Source organism: Penicillium angulare (assembly GCF_028827245.1).
Source record: "Penicillium angulare strain IBT 27051 chromosome Unknown utg000005l_segment0_segment0, whole genome shotgun sequence".
Classification (NCBI taxonomy): Eukaryota; Fungi; Ascomycota; class Eurotiomycetes; order Eurotiales; family Aspergillaceae; genus Penicillium; species Penicillium angulare.
Genome location: NW_026623164.1, coordinates 1114197 through 1131318, shown reverse-complemented (window position 1 = coordinate 1131318; position 17122 = coordinate 1114197). Strand labels below are relative to the sequence as shown.

At 47.9% G+C, this 17122-nt stretch overlaps 7 protein-coding genes across 7 annotated transcripts; 4 read left to right on the top strand and 3 right to left on the bottom strand.

The window, feature by feature from the left end:
• Positions 1 to 67: 67 nt before the first annotated feature.
• N7478_007820 (uncharacterized protein) lies at positions 68 to 740 on the top strand (the record flags this gene model as incomplete). The annotated part of the gene is made up of 2 exons (XM_056924034.1): positions 68 to 213; positions 461 to 740. 2 exons carry the CDS (start codon positions 68 to 70, stop codon positions 738 to 740), a joined length of 426 nt encoding a protein of 141 aa, XP_056776760.1.
• A 930-nt stretch (positions 741 to 1670) lies between these two features.
• Positions 1671 to 3303, top strand: hcsA (homocitrate synthase; the record flags this gene model as incomplete). The annotated part of the gene is made up of 4 exons (XM_056924033.1): positions 1671 to 1731; positions 1797 to 2029; positions 2103 to 2183; positions 2269 to 3303. 4 exons carry the CDS (start codon positions 1671 to 1673, stop codon positions 3301 to 3303), a joined length of 1410 nt encoding a protein of 469 aa, XP_056776759.1.
• Positions 3304 to 3880: 577 nt separating this feature from the next.
• N7478_007818 (sphinganine-1-phosphate aldolase DPL1) lies at positions 3881 to 5851 on the top strand (the record flags this gene model as incomplete). Its single annotated transcript, XM_056924032.1, has 4 exons — positions 3881 to 3975; positions 4093 to 4570; positions 4647 to 4780; positions 4840 to 5851. The coding sequence occupies 4 exons, from the start codon at positions 3881 to 3883 to the stop codon at positions 5849 to 5851; spliced, it is 1719 nt and encodes a 572-aa protein (XP_056776758.1).
• A 666-nt stretch (positions 5852 to 6517) lies between these two features.
• On the bottom strand, positions 6518 to 6802 carry N7478_007817 (mitochondrial 54S ribosomal protein uL30m; the record flags this gene model as incomplete). The annotated part of the gene is made up of 1 exon (XM_056924031.1): positions 6518 to 6802. The coding sequence occupies one exon, from the start codon at positions 6800 to 6802 to the stop codon at positions 6518 to 6520; it is 285 nt and encodes a 94-aa protein (XP_056776757.1).
• A 576-nt stretch (positions 6803 to 7378) lies between these two features.
• Positions 7379 to 9676, top strand: N7478_007816 (SNARE-binding exocyst subunit SEC6; the record flags this gene model as incomplete). Its single annotated transcript, XM_056924030.1, has 1 exon — positions 7379 to 9676. One exon carries the CDS (start codon positions 7379 to 7381, stop codon positions 9674 to 9676), a length of 2298 nt encoding a protein of 765 aa, XP_056776756.1.
• Positions 9677 to 9949: 273 nt separating this feature from the next.
• On the bottom strand, positions 9950 to 11173 carry N7478_007815 (uncharacterized protein; the record flags this gene model as incomplete). The annotated part of the gene is made up of 1 exon (XM_056924029.1): positions 9950 to 11173. The coding sequence occupies one exon, from the start codon at positions 11171 to 11173 to the stop codon at positions 9950 to 9952; it is 1224 nt and encodes a 407-aa protein (XP_056776755.1).
• Positions 11174 to 15022: 3849 nt separating this feature from the next.
• N7478_007814 (uncharacterized protein) lies at positions 15023 to 16762 on the bottom strand (the record flags this gene model as incomplete). The annotated part of the gene is made up of 2 exons (XM_056924028.1): positions 15023 to 16526; positions 16605 to 16762. 2 exons carry the CDS (start codon positions 16760 to 16762, stop codon positions 15023 to 15025), a joined length of 1662 nt encoding a protein of 553 aa, XP_056776754.1.
• Between the last annotated feature and the right edge of the window lie 360 nt (positions 16763 to 17122).

The window sequence follows — 17122 nt, the reverse complement described above, 5'->3', positions numbered from 1 at the left end:
GTGGTGTCCAAATGACCATGATCGAATGGTGCATGATGTGATTTTCGACCTACTCATTATTATCCTTATGGTCATTATACACTCCCATGGCCCCTCTAATAACTTCAAAGCTGACAGGGCTCGTCTACCTTCTGGTGTTTACGCGTCGCACTGCCTTTGCACCCATATCCCAGACCACGGCTATCTATCCTCACCATCATCAGACCCATTGGAGTAAGTATAGACAGCTAAATTCGAATGGTCGACAATATTATTCCATGATATTATTCATGGAATAATATGAGAAATGCCTCAGCAACACCAAATGGGTTCCACTAACAGATAAGCTAATAGATCATGTCCATTCATCCATACTATCTCTCCGCAGTGGTACCCTGGATGCTTTCTTCGGTGAGAGTCTCAAGATTCTTGAGCTGAGTCCAGTATGAATGTGAATGTTGACTAGACGGTGACAATATAGAAGAAATCCTGAACAATCCCCATGCTGGCTCATTCTTCGTGCTTCCGGGGTTCGTAATGCTGCTCGGTACCATGCTAACAATATGGCTGGGGCACCTCTGCTTCATTCACCTGAAAACTACATTCGTCGTCTCTTTCGAGCACGTCGACCACATTTCACCGAGCGCGAGGTTCCTCCAGTATCAGAAGTGGAAAACGCGTGGGAGTCACCATCTCAACTGCCGACTGCTCAGCAAGGTGTGGGCTTGGTGTGGGCGCCTCCTCCGCCATATACAAGGTAGCGCGATCGATATTGACTTTTAGGTACCTTTTTATTATTTTATTTTTCTTGTTGTCTATTTGTATTTGTCTTTTTTTAAATCTTTTTTTACCATGTTTTAATCCCAGTGAATAGTCCAAATATGTCTGAGTTTGAATGTATGTGGAGAAAGAACTTTATAATGATCGCATGAATGGGGAAGCATAGAACCTAGGTTTGCTCTGTACATCACTATAGCCGAGTCCCTAACGTGGAGTAGTATGACGACACAAGATACAGTGCTTATCAGGATTATTAACAAATAATGCCCAGGCCATTTAAATATTCGGCGATGTCCACCCAGTCCACTCAGTCCACCGGTCAGTGTACATAGCTATAGGCCCTGAGCTAGGACCCCGCCGTGCCGATGTCGGGGTGCCCCTCCAAACAACCAAACAATAAAAGAGACTAAAGAGACTAATGAAAGAAAATAAAAACCATGGCAATTGGCATTAGGGCACGACAAATACCGAATCCTTAACCCGCTTGTATAGGGCGTAGAAGAGTGAACCTGTAGAATTTCAGTTTCCTGCAAGATGGAATTCTGAACAGGCATAAAAAGTAGTCGATCCTAAAAATTGAGTCATTGTGGTTTGGAAAGGGCAAAGAAAAATTACCAGCGGGAACCTATGAGCGCATTCGGCCTACTCCACCCCGCAAGTGAAATTTTTCTTTTTTTGCCTTTTTTTTGCCGCCGAGAGAGCGAACAACGATTACTACGCAGAACAAAAAGCCCACCGCCCACTCCACCTTTATGACTCTTACTTCCTCCCCTCCTTGACATAAATATCATCCAAATTTCTGTGACTTGGTCTTAAAATACCTAGTCAATTCTGTTATACTTTCCATTCGTCCTCCAAACCACAACCGAACTACCCCTCCATACATCAACCCCCACTAAACTATATTCACAATGTGCCCCGGTGCCGACCCCGAGCCCAATGGGCAGACTAATGGTGCCAACGGAGCCGACGGTATGTATTTTGTTCTTCAGAGCTCGAGTCTATAGTGATTGAAAGTACTAATCTTTCAATTATAGGCAAGGACTACCCCGGCTTCACCGGTATCGAGACCCGCCAGAACCCTCACCCTTCCGCTTCCCGCAACCCTTACGGCCACAATGTCGGCGTCACCGATTTCCTGAGCAATGTCTCTCGCTTCCAAATTATTGAGAGTACCCTGCGCGAGGGTGAGCAGTTCGCCAACGCCTTCTTTGATACCGAGAAGAAGATCGAGATCGCCAGAGCTCTTGATGACTTCGGTGTTGACTACGTGAGTCATTTGTCGACAATCTTTGCATATATTGGAATTCATAAAGTGCACAAAACTAATGATATGTGTGTAGATCGAGCTTACTAGCCCCTGCGCTTCTGAGCAGTCTCGTGCTGACTGCGAGGCCATTTGCAAGCTTGGACTGAAGGCCAAGGTACGTCCCACACAATCGCCTCTCGGTGGCAAATTTCCACCAGTGGGTGGATTTGGTAAATATACAGAAGCTTACTGGGGCTTAGATTCTCACTCACATTCGTTGCCACATGGACGATGCCCGTGTTGCCGTTGAGACCGGTGTTGATGGTGTCGACGTTGTCATTGGTACCTCCTCATACCTCCGTGAGCACTCTCACGGTAAGGACATGACCTACATCAAGAACGCCGCCATTGAAGTTATCGAATTCGTCAAGTCTAAGGGCATTGAGATCCGTTTCTCCAGCGAGGACTCTTTCCGTTCCGACCTAGTTGACCTTCTGTCCATCTACTCTGCCGTCGACAAGGTCGGTGTGAACCGTGTTGGTATTGCCGACACTGTTGGCTGTGCCTCCCCCCGCCAGGTCTATGAGCTCGTCCGTGTTCTGCGTGGCGTTGTTGGCTGCGATATCGAGACTCACTTCCACAACGACACCGGTTGTGCTATTGCCAACGCCTACTGTGCCCTCGAGGCCGGTGCTACTCACATCGATACCTCCGTCCTGGGTATCGGTGAGCGTAACGGTATCACCCCTCTTGGTGGTCTGATGGCCCGTATGATGGTCGCCGACCCTGAATATGTCAAGGGCAAGTACAAGCTCGAGAAGCTCAAGGACGTCGAGGACCTCGTCGCCGAGGCCGTTGAGGTCAACATCCCCTTCAACAACTACATCACCGGTTTCTGTGCCTTCACCCACAAGGCCGGTATCCACGCCAAGGCTATCCTTAACAACCCCAGCACTTACGAGATCATCAACCCCGCCGACTTCGGTATGACTCGCTATGTGCACTTCGCCTCTCGCTTGACTGGCTGGAACGCCATCAAGTCCCGTGCTCAGCAGCTCAAGCTCGAGATGACCGATGCGCAATACAAGGAGTGCACTGCCAAGATCAAGGCTCTGGCTGACATTCGTCCCATTGCCGTCGACGATGCTGACAGCATTATCCGTGCTTACCACCGTAACCTCAAGTTGGGTGAGAACAAGCCCCTCATGGACCTGACTGCCGAGGAGCAGGCTCAATTTGCCGCCAAGGAGAAGGAGCTGGCCCTTGAGGCTAAGGCCAACAATGTTGCCGTTTAAACATCTCGAAAAAAAAATATTGCCATTTTGTGTTAAAATAGCGTGCGTGCACCAGATTATTCCCCGCGTCCTCAAAAGCTTGCATAGCGGCAGCCCGCTTGAGAGTCAGATACCGTGGATATTCTGATGATTTGATGTGATTTACGTTTTTTGGGACTTTTCCTTATGTCTTATTCTCGGGTTTTGACAAGTCATTTTACGGCACTTGGAACCCGAAAGGAGAAAAAAACTGGGTGGTGTTTGGAGAGTCTTCTCTACATTTTGTATATAAGCGCAGCGGCCAAATCGGCCCAGCAATGAATAAGTCGATTCATAAGTTATTCTTTCTTCTATTAATCTGCATAAAAAAAATTTAAACAAGTTCTGTAATTTCATGAAAGAACAATTCTAAATCAACTTCAACTATCAATCTCTTTTCATAAGTCGATATGATGTAGTTATTCATGTGGAGAACCTCGGCTTGGTTTGACGGGGCGTCCGGAGTCCGGACCTTACTTAACGTCCACCTCCGCCTCATTATCTCCAAGTTCCCCCATCATCCACATCATTACTTCCTAAATCCCATTTAACGGGCAAAATGAGTTCCTCGGCGCTCCCAGTCGCCCTGCAGAACAAACTGCTCGGCTACGGCCGAGCATCCAGCGCCCATTTATCCGCCGTAAACCTGGACCTGTAAGTACCTACCTACTCGACCTACTCGCCACCTTATGATCAAGTTTCCCCGCGAAACGCAGAATCACGACCACATCCACGATCGCTAACAACACACCCCTCTTCCCACATATACAGTCTCCGCAACATTGTATTCATACTATTCGTATTTCGTTACGTTCGCAAAACCTTCTACTCCCTCCGCGGCTACGGCCTTTTCGGCAGCATCCGCAATGTCTATTTCGCCGTTCGCCTGTTTATCGTTTCTACCTTCCTACGCATTCCCGGTGTGCGCGGCATGGTCGATAAGGAAGTGACAACTGCTATTGATGATCTTCAGAAGAAGCTTGTTTTGACAGGTCCGGATGTCAATCGGTATACAACGCTTCCTAAGGAAGGTTGGACTGCGGACAAGGTCCGTGAGGAGCTCGGGAAACTCTCTGATATGAAACATAAACGTTGGGAGGATGGTCGCGTCAGTGGTGCTGTTTACCATGGAGGCGAGGAACTTTTAAAACTTCAGGCTGAGGCTTTTGGCAAGTTTGGCGTTACGAATCCGCTCCATCCCGATGTTTTCCCCGGAGTTCGGAAAATGGAGGCGGAAGTTGTTGCTATGGTACGTAGCTCTTACGGGAAGATGTTACCTTACAGGAATTTCTTTGGCGAGTATTAGATGCTGATTGTCTATGCAGGTTTTGAACATGTTCAATGCTCCCTCTGATGGTGCTGGTGTTACTACCGCTGGTGGTACGGAATCTATTCTTATGGCTTGTCTGGCTGCCCGGCAAAAGGGTCTGTTGGAGCGTGGTATCAAGGAGCCGGAAATGTGAGCTTCTTAGTTATTCCGGAGTAACTTTACGACATGCGATTGCTAATAATTTATAGGATCATACCCGAAACAGCCCATGCCGCTTTCATTAAGGCCTGCAATTACTTCAAGATTAAGCTCCACCGTGTGGCTTGCCCAGAGCCTGAGTTCAAGGCCGATGTCAATGCCATGCGCCGTCTGATCAACCCCAACACTATCCTCATTGTTGGCTCTGCACCAAACTACCCCCACGGAATGGTTGATGATATCCCAGCATTGTCCCGTATTGCGGTGAAGTATAAGGTCCCACTCCACGTCGACTGCTGCTTGGGTTCTTTCGTTGTCGCCCTTCTTAAGAAGGCCGGATTCCCTTCGCCATACGAAGAAGAGGGTGGCTTTGATTTCCGTCAGCCTGGTGTTACTAGCATCAGTGTTGACACTCACAAGTACGGTTTCGCACCAAAGGGTAACTCTAGTCTGCTCTACCGCAACAGTGCCTACCGCAGCCACCAATACTTCATCTACCCCGATTGGTCCGGCGGTGTTTACGCGTCGCCTTCCATTGCCGGTTCCCGTCCTGGTGCCCTTATTGCCGGTTGCTGGGCTAGTATGATGAGTGTCGGCGAAACCGGCTACATCGATACCTGCACTGAGATTATCAACGCGACGCGCAAGTTCGAAGCTGCAATTCGCGAACACCCTGTCATCTCGCCGAATATTGAAGTCATTGGTAACCCGATCGTTAGCGTGGTGGCTTACCGCAGCAAGAATGGCGCCATTGATATTTACGATGTCGCCGATGAATTATCAGCCAAGGGTTGGCACCTTAGTGCTCTGCAATCTCCCCCAGCTATGCATTGTGCTTTCACTATCCCAACTGCCAAGGCTGTTGACCAGCTTATCAATGACCTTGCTGAGGTCGTCCAAATGCAACTAGACAAGGCCGAAGAACGTCGCAAGCAAGGAAAGGCGTACATTATCCAGCGCGGTGACACTGCCACTCTGTATGGTGTTGCTGGCAGCATTCCAGATAAGAGTGTCATCAGCCGTTTAGCTGTTGGTTTCCTCGACACCCTTTACAAGGCTTAAGGGCATGATGAAAAACACTCATCGTCTTTTTTTTTCTTGGTTTTCCTATTGTACATCCAGAGAGATTGTTTTTTTTTTTTTTTTTTTTTTACAAATACCCACGTATTCGACATGAAAAGCCACGGCATTTTCGCGGGTTCGTTTGAGCCTTTACCGTGGCTCTTGACTGTCGGTATACTTGTGGCTTTTGCGGCGTTCTTATCAGCGCCCTCATATGCCTATGCTGATGGACACGAAAACGGCTGGCGCGTCTATTCCATACTATTAGTAGTGAAATTAATACAAATTGCACATATTTTTCTCTCGGGTGTATTCAATCAGTCTCGTATAATACATGATAGCCAGTGAGAAGAGAAAAGTGAACAAGCCATGGTCATCACGACCAAATGGGCCTTAAAGAGTAGGTAAAGTACATGATAACATAGAAACAAAAAGCCCGCTCCATGCAAGAAACAAATATGAACATCAAAAGGAACCGGACGGTTCGAATGCACAACAGTCAGGAAAAGGAGAAATGAAGACCGAAGACCAGATGTTCCCGATAGATGGAGAGATCCCGGGGGAGGCAACTTTGCCCATTGCAAGGCCAAATTTTGATCTGCTTAAGAGCCCATTTTTCGGTCAAGAAAAAGTAAAATAATCATACAGCAAAGAACTGAAGAAAGTCTACTGTCGGCCCATCTCTCCGCGTTCCTCCACACATGTCTTCTCAACATAGTATCCAGGATCAGGCTTGCGCTCAAGCCAAACCTCCTGCTTTGTCATTGAGCGATCGACCTCTCGCACCTCAACCAACTCTTTAACTTTCATGATCTGACCCGCCACAGATTGAGAGACGGGATGGAAGACTGTGCCCATGCGCTTTTTCAAGCCAAGCGCCTTGAGAACATCTGTAGAACGGCGAGGGAGACCGATAGCGGAACGAAGGAGGGTGATTCGGAAGTAGCTCATTTTGAAAGAATTGAGCTATGATGTCGAGGTTGTAGACAAAAAGTCGCGATGCGGATCGGGATGGATAAATAGATGTTTTGTTCCGAGCCTGATAGTCGGCAATTGAACAGACGGGTCTTGGTAGACGAGAAGGAATTGGTGGAGGATATTAAATATCGACAAGTACAGCGAATTGCTAAACTTGCGTTCGTGAATGAATCAATGGTATCTGCATGTGTCTGAACGGCCGAATACACTGGACCTCAAATTGAGAGTCGCAAATTCCTGGGCGGTGGCTCACGTGCCTCGTTTTCTGCCATCCCCAGCGATTGGAGCTCCGCAGCTCCCCATTAACCTGGTTAGGTGGGCCTTAACTACGGAGTACACCATAGCAACATACCACGGTAATGCAGTGCTGTGTGACAGACTGCGCCCAGCTGCCTTCGAAAATACACCGTACACCTTATTGAGACGAACCTATCAAGCATTCAACTTACATGCCCGCATCCCTCACTCACGCCCACATCTAACACCGAGCCGCACTGCGGCCCCTCCGACCGCCCGAATAAACAAGAACGACGCCAAAACACTCCCAAAATGGATAAAGTCACTACAATGGCGCAGGCCAGCAATGCGGATGGCACGGTCGCAATGCCTAAGCTAGAAGATCTACTCCGCCACCCGGAAGACCTAGACAAGATCAACAGTCTAAAAGCCGAATACCTACGGAAGAAGACGGCCGTCGACTCACGACTTCGCGAAGGACTCCGCGACCAACTTGAGGCTGTACAGCGAAGTATCAGTTTCTTAACAGAAGGGCAACGACAAGTATTGAAAACGAAAGACGAGCTACAGGGAATCGATAAGTTATGCACCGAGTCGCAGGATAGCGTGGAGGACTTTGCGCAGATAGACAAGTTAGCGCGGATTCAGCGACACTTCGACGCCACACTGATGATGAAGAAGGGGCTGGAGAATTTCAGCGCAGATTTACAAGAGGTGGAAGATTTGTTGAAGGAGGATGATGACGATCTTGAGAATCAGCCGAATCTCCTACGGGCTCATATGCAGATTTCCCGATTGAGGGATTTTAGAGATGAGGCTATGGATCAGATTCGGATGACTATGGATGCTAGTGCGGAGAGTACTCTTACGGATTATTTTCAAGGGTTGGACTCTGTTATTGATTGGTTTGATGATCATCTTGGGACAGCTTGTATGAATCTGATTCCGTTGATTCAGGAAGATAACAAGAGTATGGTTGTTCGATTGGCTGTTGTGGTGTTGAATGAGGAGAAGAATGATGACACCGTGCGTGCATTGCAGGAGGCACAGAAAGACCACAAGGACCTGGCTAGTCGATTCAAGTCTATGAGGATTGGTCCAAAGACTGTACGCGGATACAAGGAGAAGCTTATGCAGGCGATTGAATTTTACGCTCAAACCCAATTCGAGAACACCAAGGATGAATTCATGGGTGATCCTGATCAGTTGGAGAAGAGTTTCCGTTGGTTTTTCAATGATCTGTTTACGGTTAAACAGGGCATGCAGCCTCTTGTGCCGAAGAAATGGAAGATCTACAAGACCTACACGGATATTTATCATCGAATGATGCACGACTTCCTGATGGAAATGATTGACGACCCTGAGATTCCTGCGGATAATCTATTGAAGATCATTCATTGGAGTGACAAGTATTACAAGAAGATGAAGAAATTGGGCTGGATGCCGAACGACCTCATGCCCAATATTCTTGATGACCGGGAGCCAGAACTGGTGCGACAGTGGCAGAGCGTTATTATTAATGCCGTGGAAGAATGGATGGATCGCATCTTCGAGACCGACAAGCGAGGTCTTGTGGAACGGCAACCAGATGCCCTCGGTACCAGTCCAGATGGCTTTTTCCGTACAAAGACACTGGCCGATATGTGGCGTATGCTTCACGAGCAGATCAACGCCGCCGGCTCGTCTGAAAGAGCCGATGTTGTTGAGGGTGTCATTGATGCTATGTTCCGATCGTTGAAGACCCGCCTGAGCGCTTGGCAATCACTGATTGATGAAGAGTGCACCAAGGCCAAGACATCTAGTACTGAACAAAATGAAGGTGTTCAATTGTTACAGGACTGGCTTGTTGGCGTGGCCAATGACCAGATTGCCTGCATTGACGATAACGAGGAGACGGGGCAACTGGGCTACCTATCAAGATTCAAGCGCGACATCGAAGCACTCGTCACACCAAAATACATGGCTACTCGAGCGAACCCCGAGCTTGACGCTATACGCGATGGCTACGTAGATCTTAGCACACACTGCCTGGCGCAGTTTGTACAGGTCGTATTCACTGTTGATCTTGCCACTGTCATCCCAGACCTATTCACCGCAAAATGGTACGGCGAATACGCCATCAAGCGCATCACATCCACATTCGAAGATTACATGGCCGATTACTCACCCGTCCTACATCCCTCCCTCGTCGACATTTTGGTCGAAGAACTCTCAGACGAACTGCTCGTCCGATACCTATCTTCAGTACGCAACAAGGGCGTCAAATTCCGTCGAAACGCAGACCCCTTCACAGATAAATTCAAAGACGACGTTCTTACTGTATTTGCATTCTTCCAGAAATACGAGGACTCATTCGAGGGAACCATTAAACAGAAATGGCGTCTTGTGGACTGGTTGGTTCGCTTGCTTGAAGCTGAAAAGGGACAAGCCGTTGTCAATGTATACGAGGCTTTCAAGATTGAGTACTGGGATTTGCAACTATCTTGGGTTGAGGCTGTTTTGCGCACTCGTGATGACTTCGAGCGTAGCATGATCAGTGGTGTTAAGGCGAAGGCTGCCGAGTTATCTGTTGAACGAGGCATGGAGACTATCATGAGTCGATTGAGGTGATTGTCTTAAAATTCTCAAGAACAGATAACGGGTCTATACGCTCAATGTGATGATCAGCTCAGAATCATATCGAAGTCCCCAAGCTGGCTTGGGTCAATATTCTTCAACTTGAACCTTTTTGTCTCTTCTGAAATACTACGAATAATAGAAACAAGCAGTGATTCTCAACATGACCATGGCCATTCTTCATAAATTATACTATAAAATGCCTTAACCCCGCCGTACACCGTGGCCACCCCGAGGGCTCGTCCTAGTCGGAAAGGCGAGGACCTCCTATGAACCTAGTATACTTCTCTGCGCAACAGGAAGATACTTCTCACCCAGCCGTTTATTCCATTCATTTTTCCTTCTGTCAGATCCATTTGTAGCAAGCTTCCTCGCCCCCATCTCACAGATACACACCGAGTCAATTGGAATATCCTTCGCCCAAACGAAAGGCTGCCGTGGCCGTGCAGGCACAGAGCCAGCTGTATGCGGCGTAGAAGAAGACGAAGAAGAAGAAGCATGATGATGAGATCCCGTCTTCTCTACATCAACATGATAATCACTGTATCGCGCCAAAGCTTCCCGCGCATCAATTACAATTCTCTTCTGCACGTTCTTGTCTCTAGGCGCGTGAGAAGGACCCTGCGGAGGCCTCGGTCGTCCACGCACATATATTGTGTTTGCGATCGTTGTATGTAAGAGTAGAGGCCTTAGCTTTGGTGCAGAGGTAGCGGATACATCGTGATGGCTTGACTTTTGCGAGGAACTGGGAGTTTCCCGTTCAGGGTGCTGGGATGAGCCCCCTTGGGATTTGATAGTAGAATGGGGCTGAGAGTCTGCTTGCTTTCCGTCTGTTTTCTTATTCTGGGTCTGACTGGATTTGCTTGGCTTTTCTATTTCCGCGATAAGAAATCCTGCTTCTAGGAATTTATCACGTAGCGCTAGACAAAATGGATGTAGCCGGTCAGTAGAATCAACGGGCGCAGCGTGTAGAATAGTTGCAGCTTTTGCTCTAGGAAGTGCATGTAGAGATTCCAGGGAAGCGGTAAGCGGCTGCATTGTCAATTGGGGTGGATTTTGGCTAGAGAGATGCCGACTAGTGTGCCCTTCTCGCTTCTGAATAGCTATACGCTCTGCTTCATGCATTAGACTCGCCAAGTCAAGCGAGCGAAAGAAATTCAGTGCCTGATCCAGCCTTTCTGAAGTAGAGAGACTCATAACTCCCAGTGTTAAATGGAGCGTACCCAATGGACGAATGGCACCCTCCGGAATGAGGGGCTGTGAGACATGATCATTTGATGACGGATCATGACTCTGAGGCAGATCTGCGACTGGGATTGGTGGGTAGTCTTTTCTGAACGTTCTGACTGATGCTTCTAGTTGTGGGAGGGAGTCGGGGTTGACTAATGGTATGCAAAGAAAATGCGTTAGAGGCTGACGCTTCTCTGGACGAGGTTTCCGGGGATGTTGAAGTTGTTGTTGCCTTGGCGCATTGCTTTTGTGTCCTGTCATGGCTGACCGTGTATAATTTGAATATAATGTATATGTATATGGGGTATGGTTTGGGGCACAAAATGCCTTCCAAAGATACTGGGTATTCATTCAAGATTAATGAATGAATGAATGGTGGATTGAATTTGATCTGGGAAGTGGGAAGAACTTGAAGTCGTCGTGCTGATATGTTTGATGACATATGGAGCACGGACCATCAGGATCGAGATCTCAACTATCTACTATGAAATCTACTATATACTGCCATCCCCTGCCATGGAAGCCATTTTGGATAAATAAGGAAAAATGCAATTTAGAAAGTGTCAGAACAGCCGAATATATGTAATAAAAAACACAAGTCACCCCTATCTCTTCTAGTCGATGCTGTCGTCGCGTTCGACGTGGAGAGCCAATTTGCACATCTTTCCGAGTTCTTTTTCGGATTTTAGACTGTTGGTCTTGTTTCACTGGTGGTTCTGGGACTGGTCTTGGAGTATATGAATAACTGAAGTTAGGGGAGAGACTCTCCCCTCCTATCGAGTCAAGTCAGTTTCATTCTGAGTTATCTGCCCGGACTGATTGCAAAGGAAGAGGAGAAAGAGGCTCAGTTAAAAAAGGATCAATATCGAATCCTTGACCCCAGGCAATACAGCTGATCGGCTTCATCGGTAAGTAGGGGAGGGTTCGAAGAAGGACCAAGTAGAAAGCCGTTACTACGTCGTGCATAGCCATTCGCACCGATACCAAACGGTAACAGCAAACTACACTGATTGCCATTGTCTTGCGGCATGTCCTTTCAGGCCCAGGCTAGCCAGTGGGGCGGACCTGAGCGGACCTGATAGTGCAATCCAGAATCTTTCGCGGAGGATGTGGGATATTGATCACTCCGAGCATTGAATGGAGGAAATCTTTTACACTAGTGAAGATATTGCTGGCCAATACGCCCAAGTCGAGGGAGGCTTGGCTAAGGGTCACACTGGGCTGCATCAAGAAGTAGAATTTTGTGACTAACGATGACTTTGGAACTCAAATTACGACGATATTGTATTGTAAACAACTCTACTTTACCTATAATTAGTTACTTTGTGGTATTCCAGATTGTGAAATTGGGGCCTTTTTATCCTCCACCATGACCACTTTCGACAATGAGTCTCTGACAAGTGTGCTCATGCAAGCGTTTGCCCTGGCTAGTGATTTGGATCAAACGTAAGCTTCCATTCCACTTCGTGGGTTTCAGACGCTGGGGAATTGTACGCCAGCATGCTTGTCCACAAGTGATCGACATCTACTTGGCTCCCAGGCATAATTGCCGATATGTAGGATGTAAGGATTGGCTGTCAGGCACCGCGTTTCTTGTTAGTGTCACGATCTCATGTATCAGAGATATTTGAGACTTACATTTGACATCTTGCTGAGATTCGTTCGCTGGTGTAATTGATCGATGGACATGGACATTCACCTTCGCTATTTCGATGGACGTAGGGAACCTAAAGGTCTCCACAAAAAGACCACAAAAAGCACCTCTCAGCATTTGCCATTGTGAAGCTGGGAGATCGCCCCCTATATGGGCAAAACGAAAAACAAAAACAAAACAAAAAGCACATAATAAATAGTTCTGCAGCGGCGTAGGTGCGGATAAAGGGTAACTGCGCTCCGAAGAGCAGTACCCAACTTTTCATGCTGAGAGAGAAAGGAGGGAAATCGGAACTCCCATGGCTGCAAGACCTATGGGCATAGAGGGCCTCACCTGAAAAAGACACGGTCCTTGCAACTTAAAAAATCCCCAAAGCAGATCCAACAGTGATGGTAGTTAGTCTCCGGTACACGTCGATGGAGTTGCGAACCTAGAACAAATCCGGAGGATTCCTCCCCCGTCAGCATAGGCGCATAATGCTGGTGAGAACTCGTCATCGCGATTATCCAAAAACAAATAATGCCTCAGTGCACAGAGACTATCGTTCTACTCAACCAAAATCTAGATAACCCTCTAGATATTGGGCCCGCAGGAACATTCATATCAAAAAAACGGACAAGAAATCCCGAGGTTTTCTCAACTCCGACAGGGCGTCGGAAAGGGAGAGTCAAATCGCTAGAGTTCTCACCTGTAATAGAGAAACAGACCCAGCAACTTGGATAAGATAGAATAGTGACGGCCTGGCCTTCGGTGCAGGTCGGGGAACTGCGAACCTAGAGCAAAGCTGGAGGATTCCACCTCCGTCAGCACAGGTGCGTAATGCTGGTGAGACCTTCCACTCGTCCTCGCGAACATCGTTCCAGTCAACCAAGATCTAGACCTCCCTAGATAGTGAGCCCGCAGGAACATCCAAGAAACAGAAACCACACAGGTTCCTCAACTCCGACGTCGTCGGAAAGGGTAAATCAGGAAAGGAGATCTCACCTGTAGTGAAGAAACTGATCCAACAAACTGGAAGGACAGAAGAGTGATCGCAGTTGGCCTTCGGTGCATGTCGAGCTGCGGACCTAGAGCAAAAGCTGGAGGATTCCTCCTCCGTCAGCACAGGCGCATAATGCTGGTGAGATCTTCCATTCGTCCTCGCGATCATGAGAAATAAAAACGAGTATCAGGGGACAAAGATAGAATAAAGGGGGCTAAGTGCACAGAGGTCATCGATCCAGTCGACCATGATCCGATGACCCCAGATCATGGGCCCGTAGGAACATCCAGATCGAAAACGAAGGAGAAACCCCAAGGGGACAGCGGAAAGGGTAAATCGCTAGAGTTCTCACCTGAAGTAGAGAAACGAGATCCAACAAACTGGATAGGACAGGTAAAATGTACCAAAGGTCGGTCAAAGGCCTAGGCAGCAACCAGCGGAATAGGCCAGTATATTGGTATGCCTGAAGAAAAAAAGGTTAGCAGAGTCGACCAAGTCAACAGAGCCTAGCATGTGATGGCAGACCTCCAGTAAGTTACGGAGCAATGTAGAGAGATCAAGGCTGAGAAGAGCTCCTGGTAAATGTTAGCAAAAGCTGAGCACTGAAAAGTTGCACGCTGACTCTTGAGAGCACAGGGCGGATAAATATCTCTCGGGAGGGCGAAGTGAAAGATTGAGAGGCGGAGGTGAGGAGGTGACTGCATGGTGACTTACTTGGTCAGAGGTGAGAAAGAGCCCAGTGATGAAGAAATAAGGCAAAGGCTACGAGAAAGTGCAAGCAGAGGCGAGAGAGAAGCGAGGTGAGCAAGAGAAGGAAGAAGCTGGCGAGGAGGGGAAATTAGCGAGAGGGAGAGCAAGTACGAGGAAAGTGTGAGTTAGAAGGTGCAGAGGAAGAAGAAAAAAAAACAGGGGAGGGGGTGGGGAAGAAGTATTTATACCCTGGGGAAATGAAGTGAAGACAGCCGCGTCCATAAAGGTGGCGGCGCCCATAAAGTTGGCATCCATAAAGTTCAATGAGTTCAAAAGTGAAGAGCATTTACCTAAATGGGAGGGCCGAACAACTCATAAGGTTATGGATACACGCTATATTCATTCACTCCGACGCCTAAACGATAAGTTTAATGGGCTATGCGGAGGAGTAGTGAGTTATTTATAGTAGCTAGGGCTACAAAGCCAGGATATACCTAAATGACGAATATCATAAAATGGTCAATTCAAAATCATGTTGTTCAATCTACGAAGCGGAATACTAATTTGGAATACTGGGATAAAGTCATGTAGCCGACGGCTTACGAGAAGGAACTGGTACGAAATATAAGAACCGCGGTGCAAGATGATGATATCGAAGTAGAAGTAGATGGTCAAAGGATCAGTTGTATGATTATTTGGGTATATAGCAGACGAGTAACTTTGTGCTTAGAAACCAACAGGAGAAGTTCAACCTGTTATTGGAAAGAGCGAAGGCCACTAACAACTACTTCGAGTCCTTCTGTTGTCGTCCTTCTAGTACGCGCATCACATCAGTTGCACTGTCTTTATCACCCTTCTTCTTCTTGGGTCCTCGTTTGCGCTTCTTAGGCCCGCTATCCTCAAAATCGAGTAACATGCCTTCGTCCTCCTCCTCACCGTCTTCATTCCGACTTCCTCCAAATCCAAAGTCCATATCAGCAGCGTCCATAGCGTCACGTCGCCGAGCCTCCTCGAGAAATTTCTTGTGTCGCAAAGAAGACTCGGTGGACTCGTCTTCGTCGTCAGCAGATGGCGAAGCTTGCCGTAGAGCGGCTGCTCGTTTGAGGGCCGCAAGAATGGCGGGGTCCTTGATAAGAGGATTCGTGCGATCCTCGGGTTCCTCCTCAACAGCAGCAGCAGCAGCAGAGGAAGTGGTAGCGAAGTAGTTTCGGGGTTTAGATGAAGAGGTTTCTGGCTCAGCAGATTTATCCCCCTCTTCTTCTGTAGCGGGCGCTTTGACTTTTGTCGTGGCCTTAGGAGCATCTGTTGTCTCTTCTTCTTCATCGGACGACGAATCTTCCTCGTCTACAATACCAGCAAGAGGATCATAGTCCGCACCAACACCGGCAAAGATATCATCATCCTCTTCTTCCTGCTGCGCAGCACTAGCCGCAATCTTAGCTGCGATCTCAGCTGGAACCTCCATACCAAGAGGTTTAGCATCCTTATCTGGCATCGGCATAGCATCGACTGGCTTAACATATTGACCAGGTTTATCAATCCACCGCGTCTTGCGCTTCGTATTGCCCTGCGCGTCGGTAATAAGAAGAACCTCCCTCCTCCTCCCGTTATCATCCGTCTCAACAAATCGCTTCTTCTCCGGTTTCCCATCCCCAAGCTTCTTGAACTTATCACCCAACACAGACTCCGGTGGCGGAGCAGGCGCACTAGCAGCCGCTCTCTTAGCCTTTAACTCCTGCAGAATCTCATCTCTTGTCTTCTTCTTCGGTGGCGGAGGTGCCATATTTCCCTTCTTCTTCTCTCTTTGTTCCTTCGGCGCTATCTGAGTCTCTTCAGTGCCCCTTTCCTCCATCAAGCGCTCGAACTCCGCCTCCGCTTCTTCCCCAGCAAGCGGCTTATCTTCAACCACAGGCGCAGGCTTATCAGCCGATATCGAAACATCCTCCCCGGCTCGAGAACGTCTCAAGAGCTCCCAGTCCAGTCCCTTGATCATATGTGTGCTGCTCGTGTCGCCTCCGACCCCAAGTTCAGTACGGAGCTTGTCGAAGGTTGCCTGGTCGATTTGGCCCAGCTTGACCATCTCTTCTAGGGCCTTGATCCTCTTTGTGAGATCATCTGTCTCTTCATCCGGTTGTTCATTTCGCAAGTGTGCGCGATCTTGATACCCAGCTGCTAGTTTTGAACCCTTTGGCGCGGCGGAGGATTTGAATCGTTTGGTGGGCCGGTCACCACCTTCGAGGCGCTGTTCGGCTAATTGGCGCGCAAAGTCCGCGCCAGTTACGGATCGTCTATAAGCATTAAGAGGTGATTAGAAAATAAGTCTTTGATGATACATGGGGGGTGGGGCGGTGTTTTGAGAGACGTACGGAGTCATGGGGATGCTGGATCGCATTCGCGAACCAAGCAGCGCGCCGCCTGGTGTTGCGTTACCGGCACTGGCATTTCTAGATGAGGGAGACAATTTGTTGTTTGATTTATCTGAAGATTTGTCGGCCAGCATCCGACGAAACTGTTCGTTGTTCATGGTTGCGCACTGGAGCTTGAAAAATGTTGATGTTCGACGTCAGTTTTAGCATTTGGGCGGTTCTTGGCGCGCGATAATAGATGAACCTTATCGTAGGCAAATGGAGATAGGAAGCTGGGGTATGCACGTTGAATAAGGTTTAAATAACGCATTTTACGAGCCGAAATTTAAACAGAATCTTGAAGAACTTGAGAGAATTCGAATTACTGTGCTATTTTATATATAAATATGTGGATTTCGGTATACAATCATACAACCACAAGTACAGGTTAAGAATCAAGCAACAAAAAAGCCAAGACCCAAAACCACCGCTTTCCGAAAGTTTCGCCTTGGAAATGAAATAATGATTCAACAAGTAAC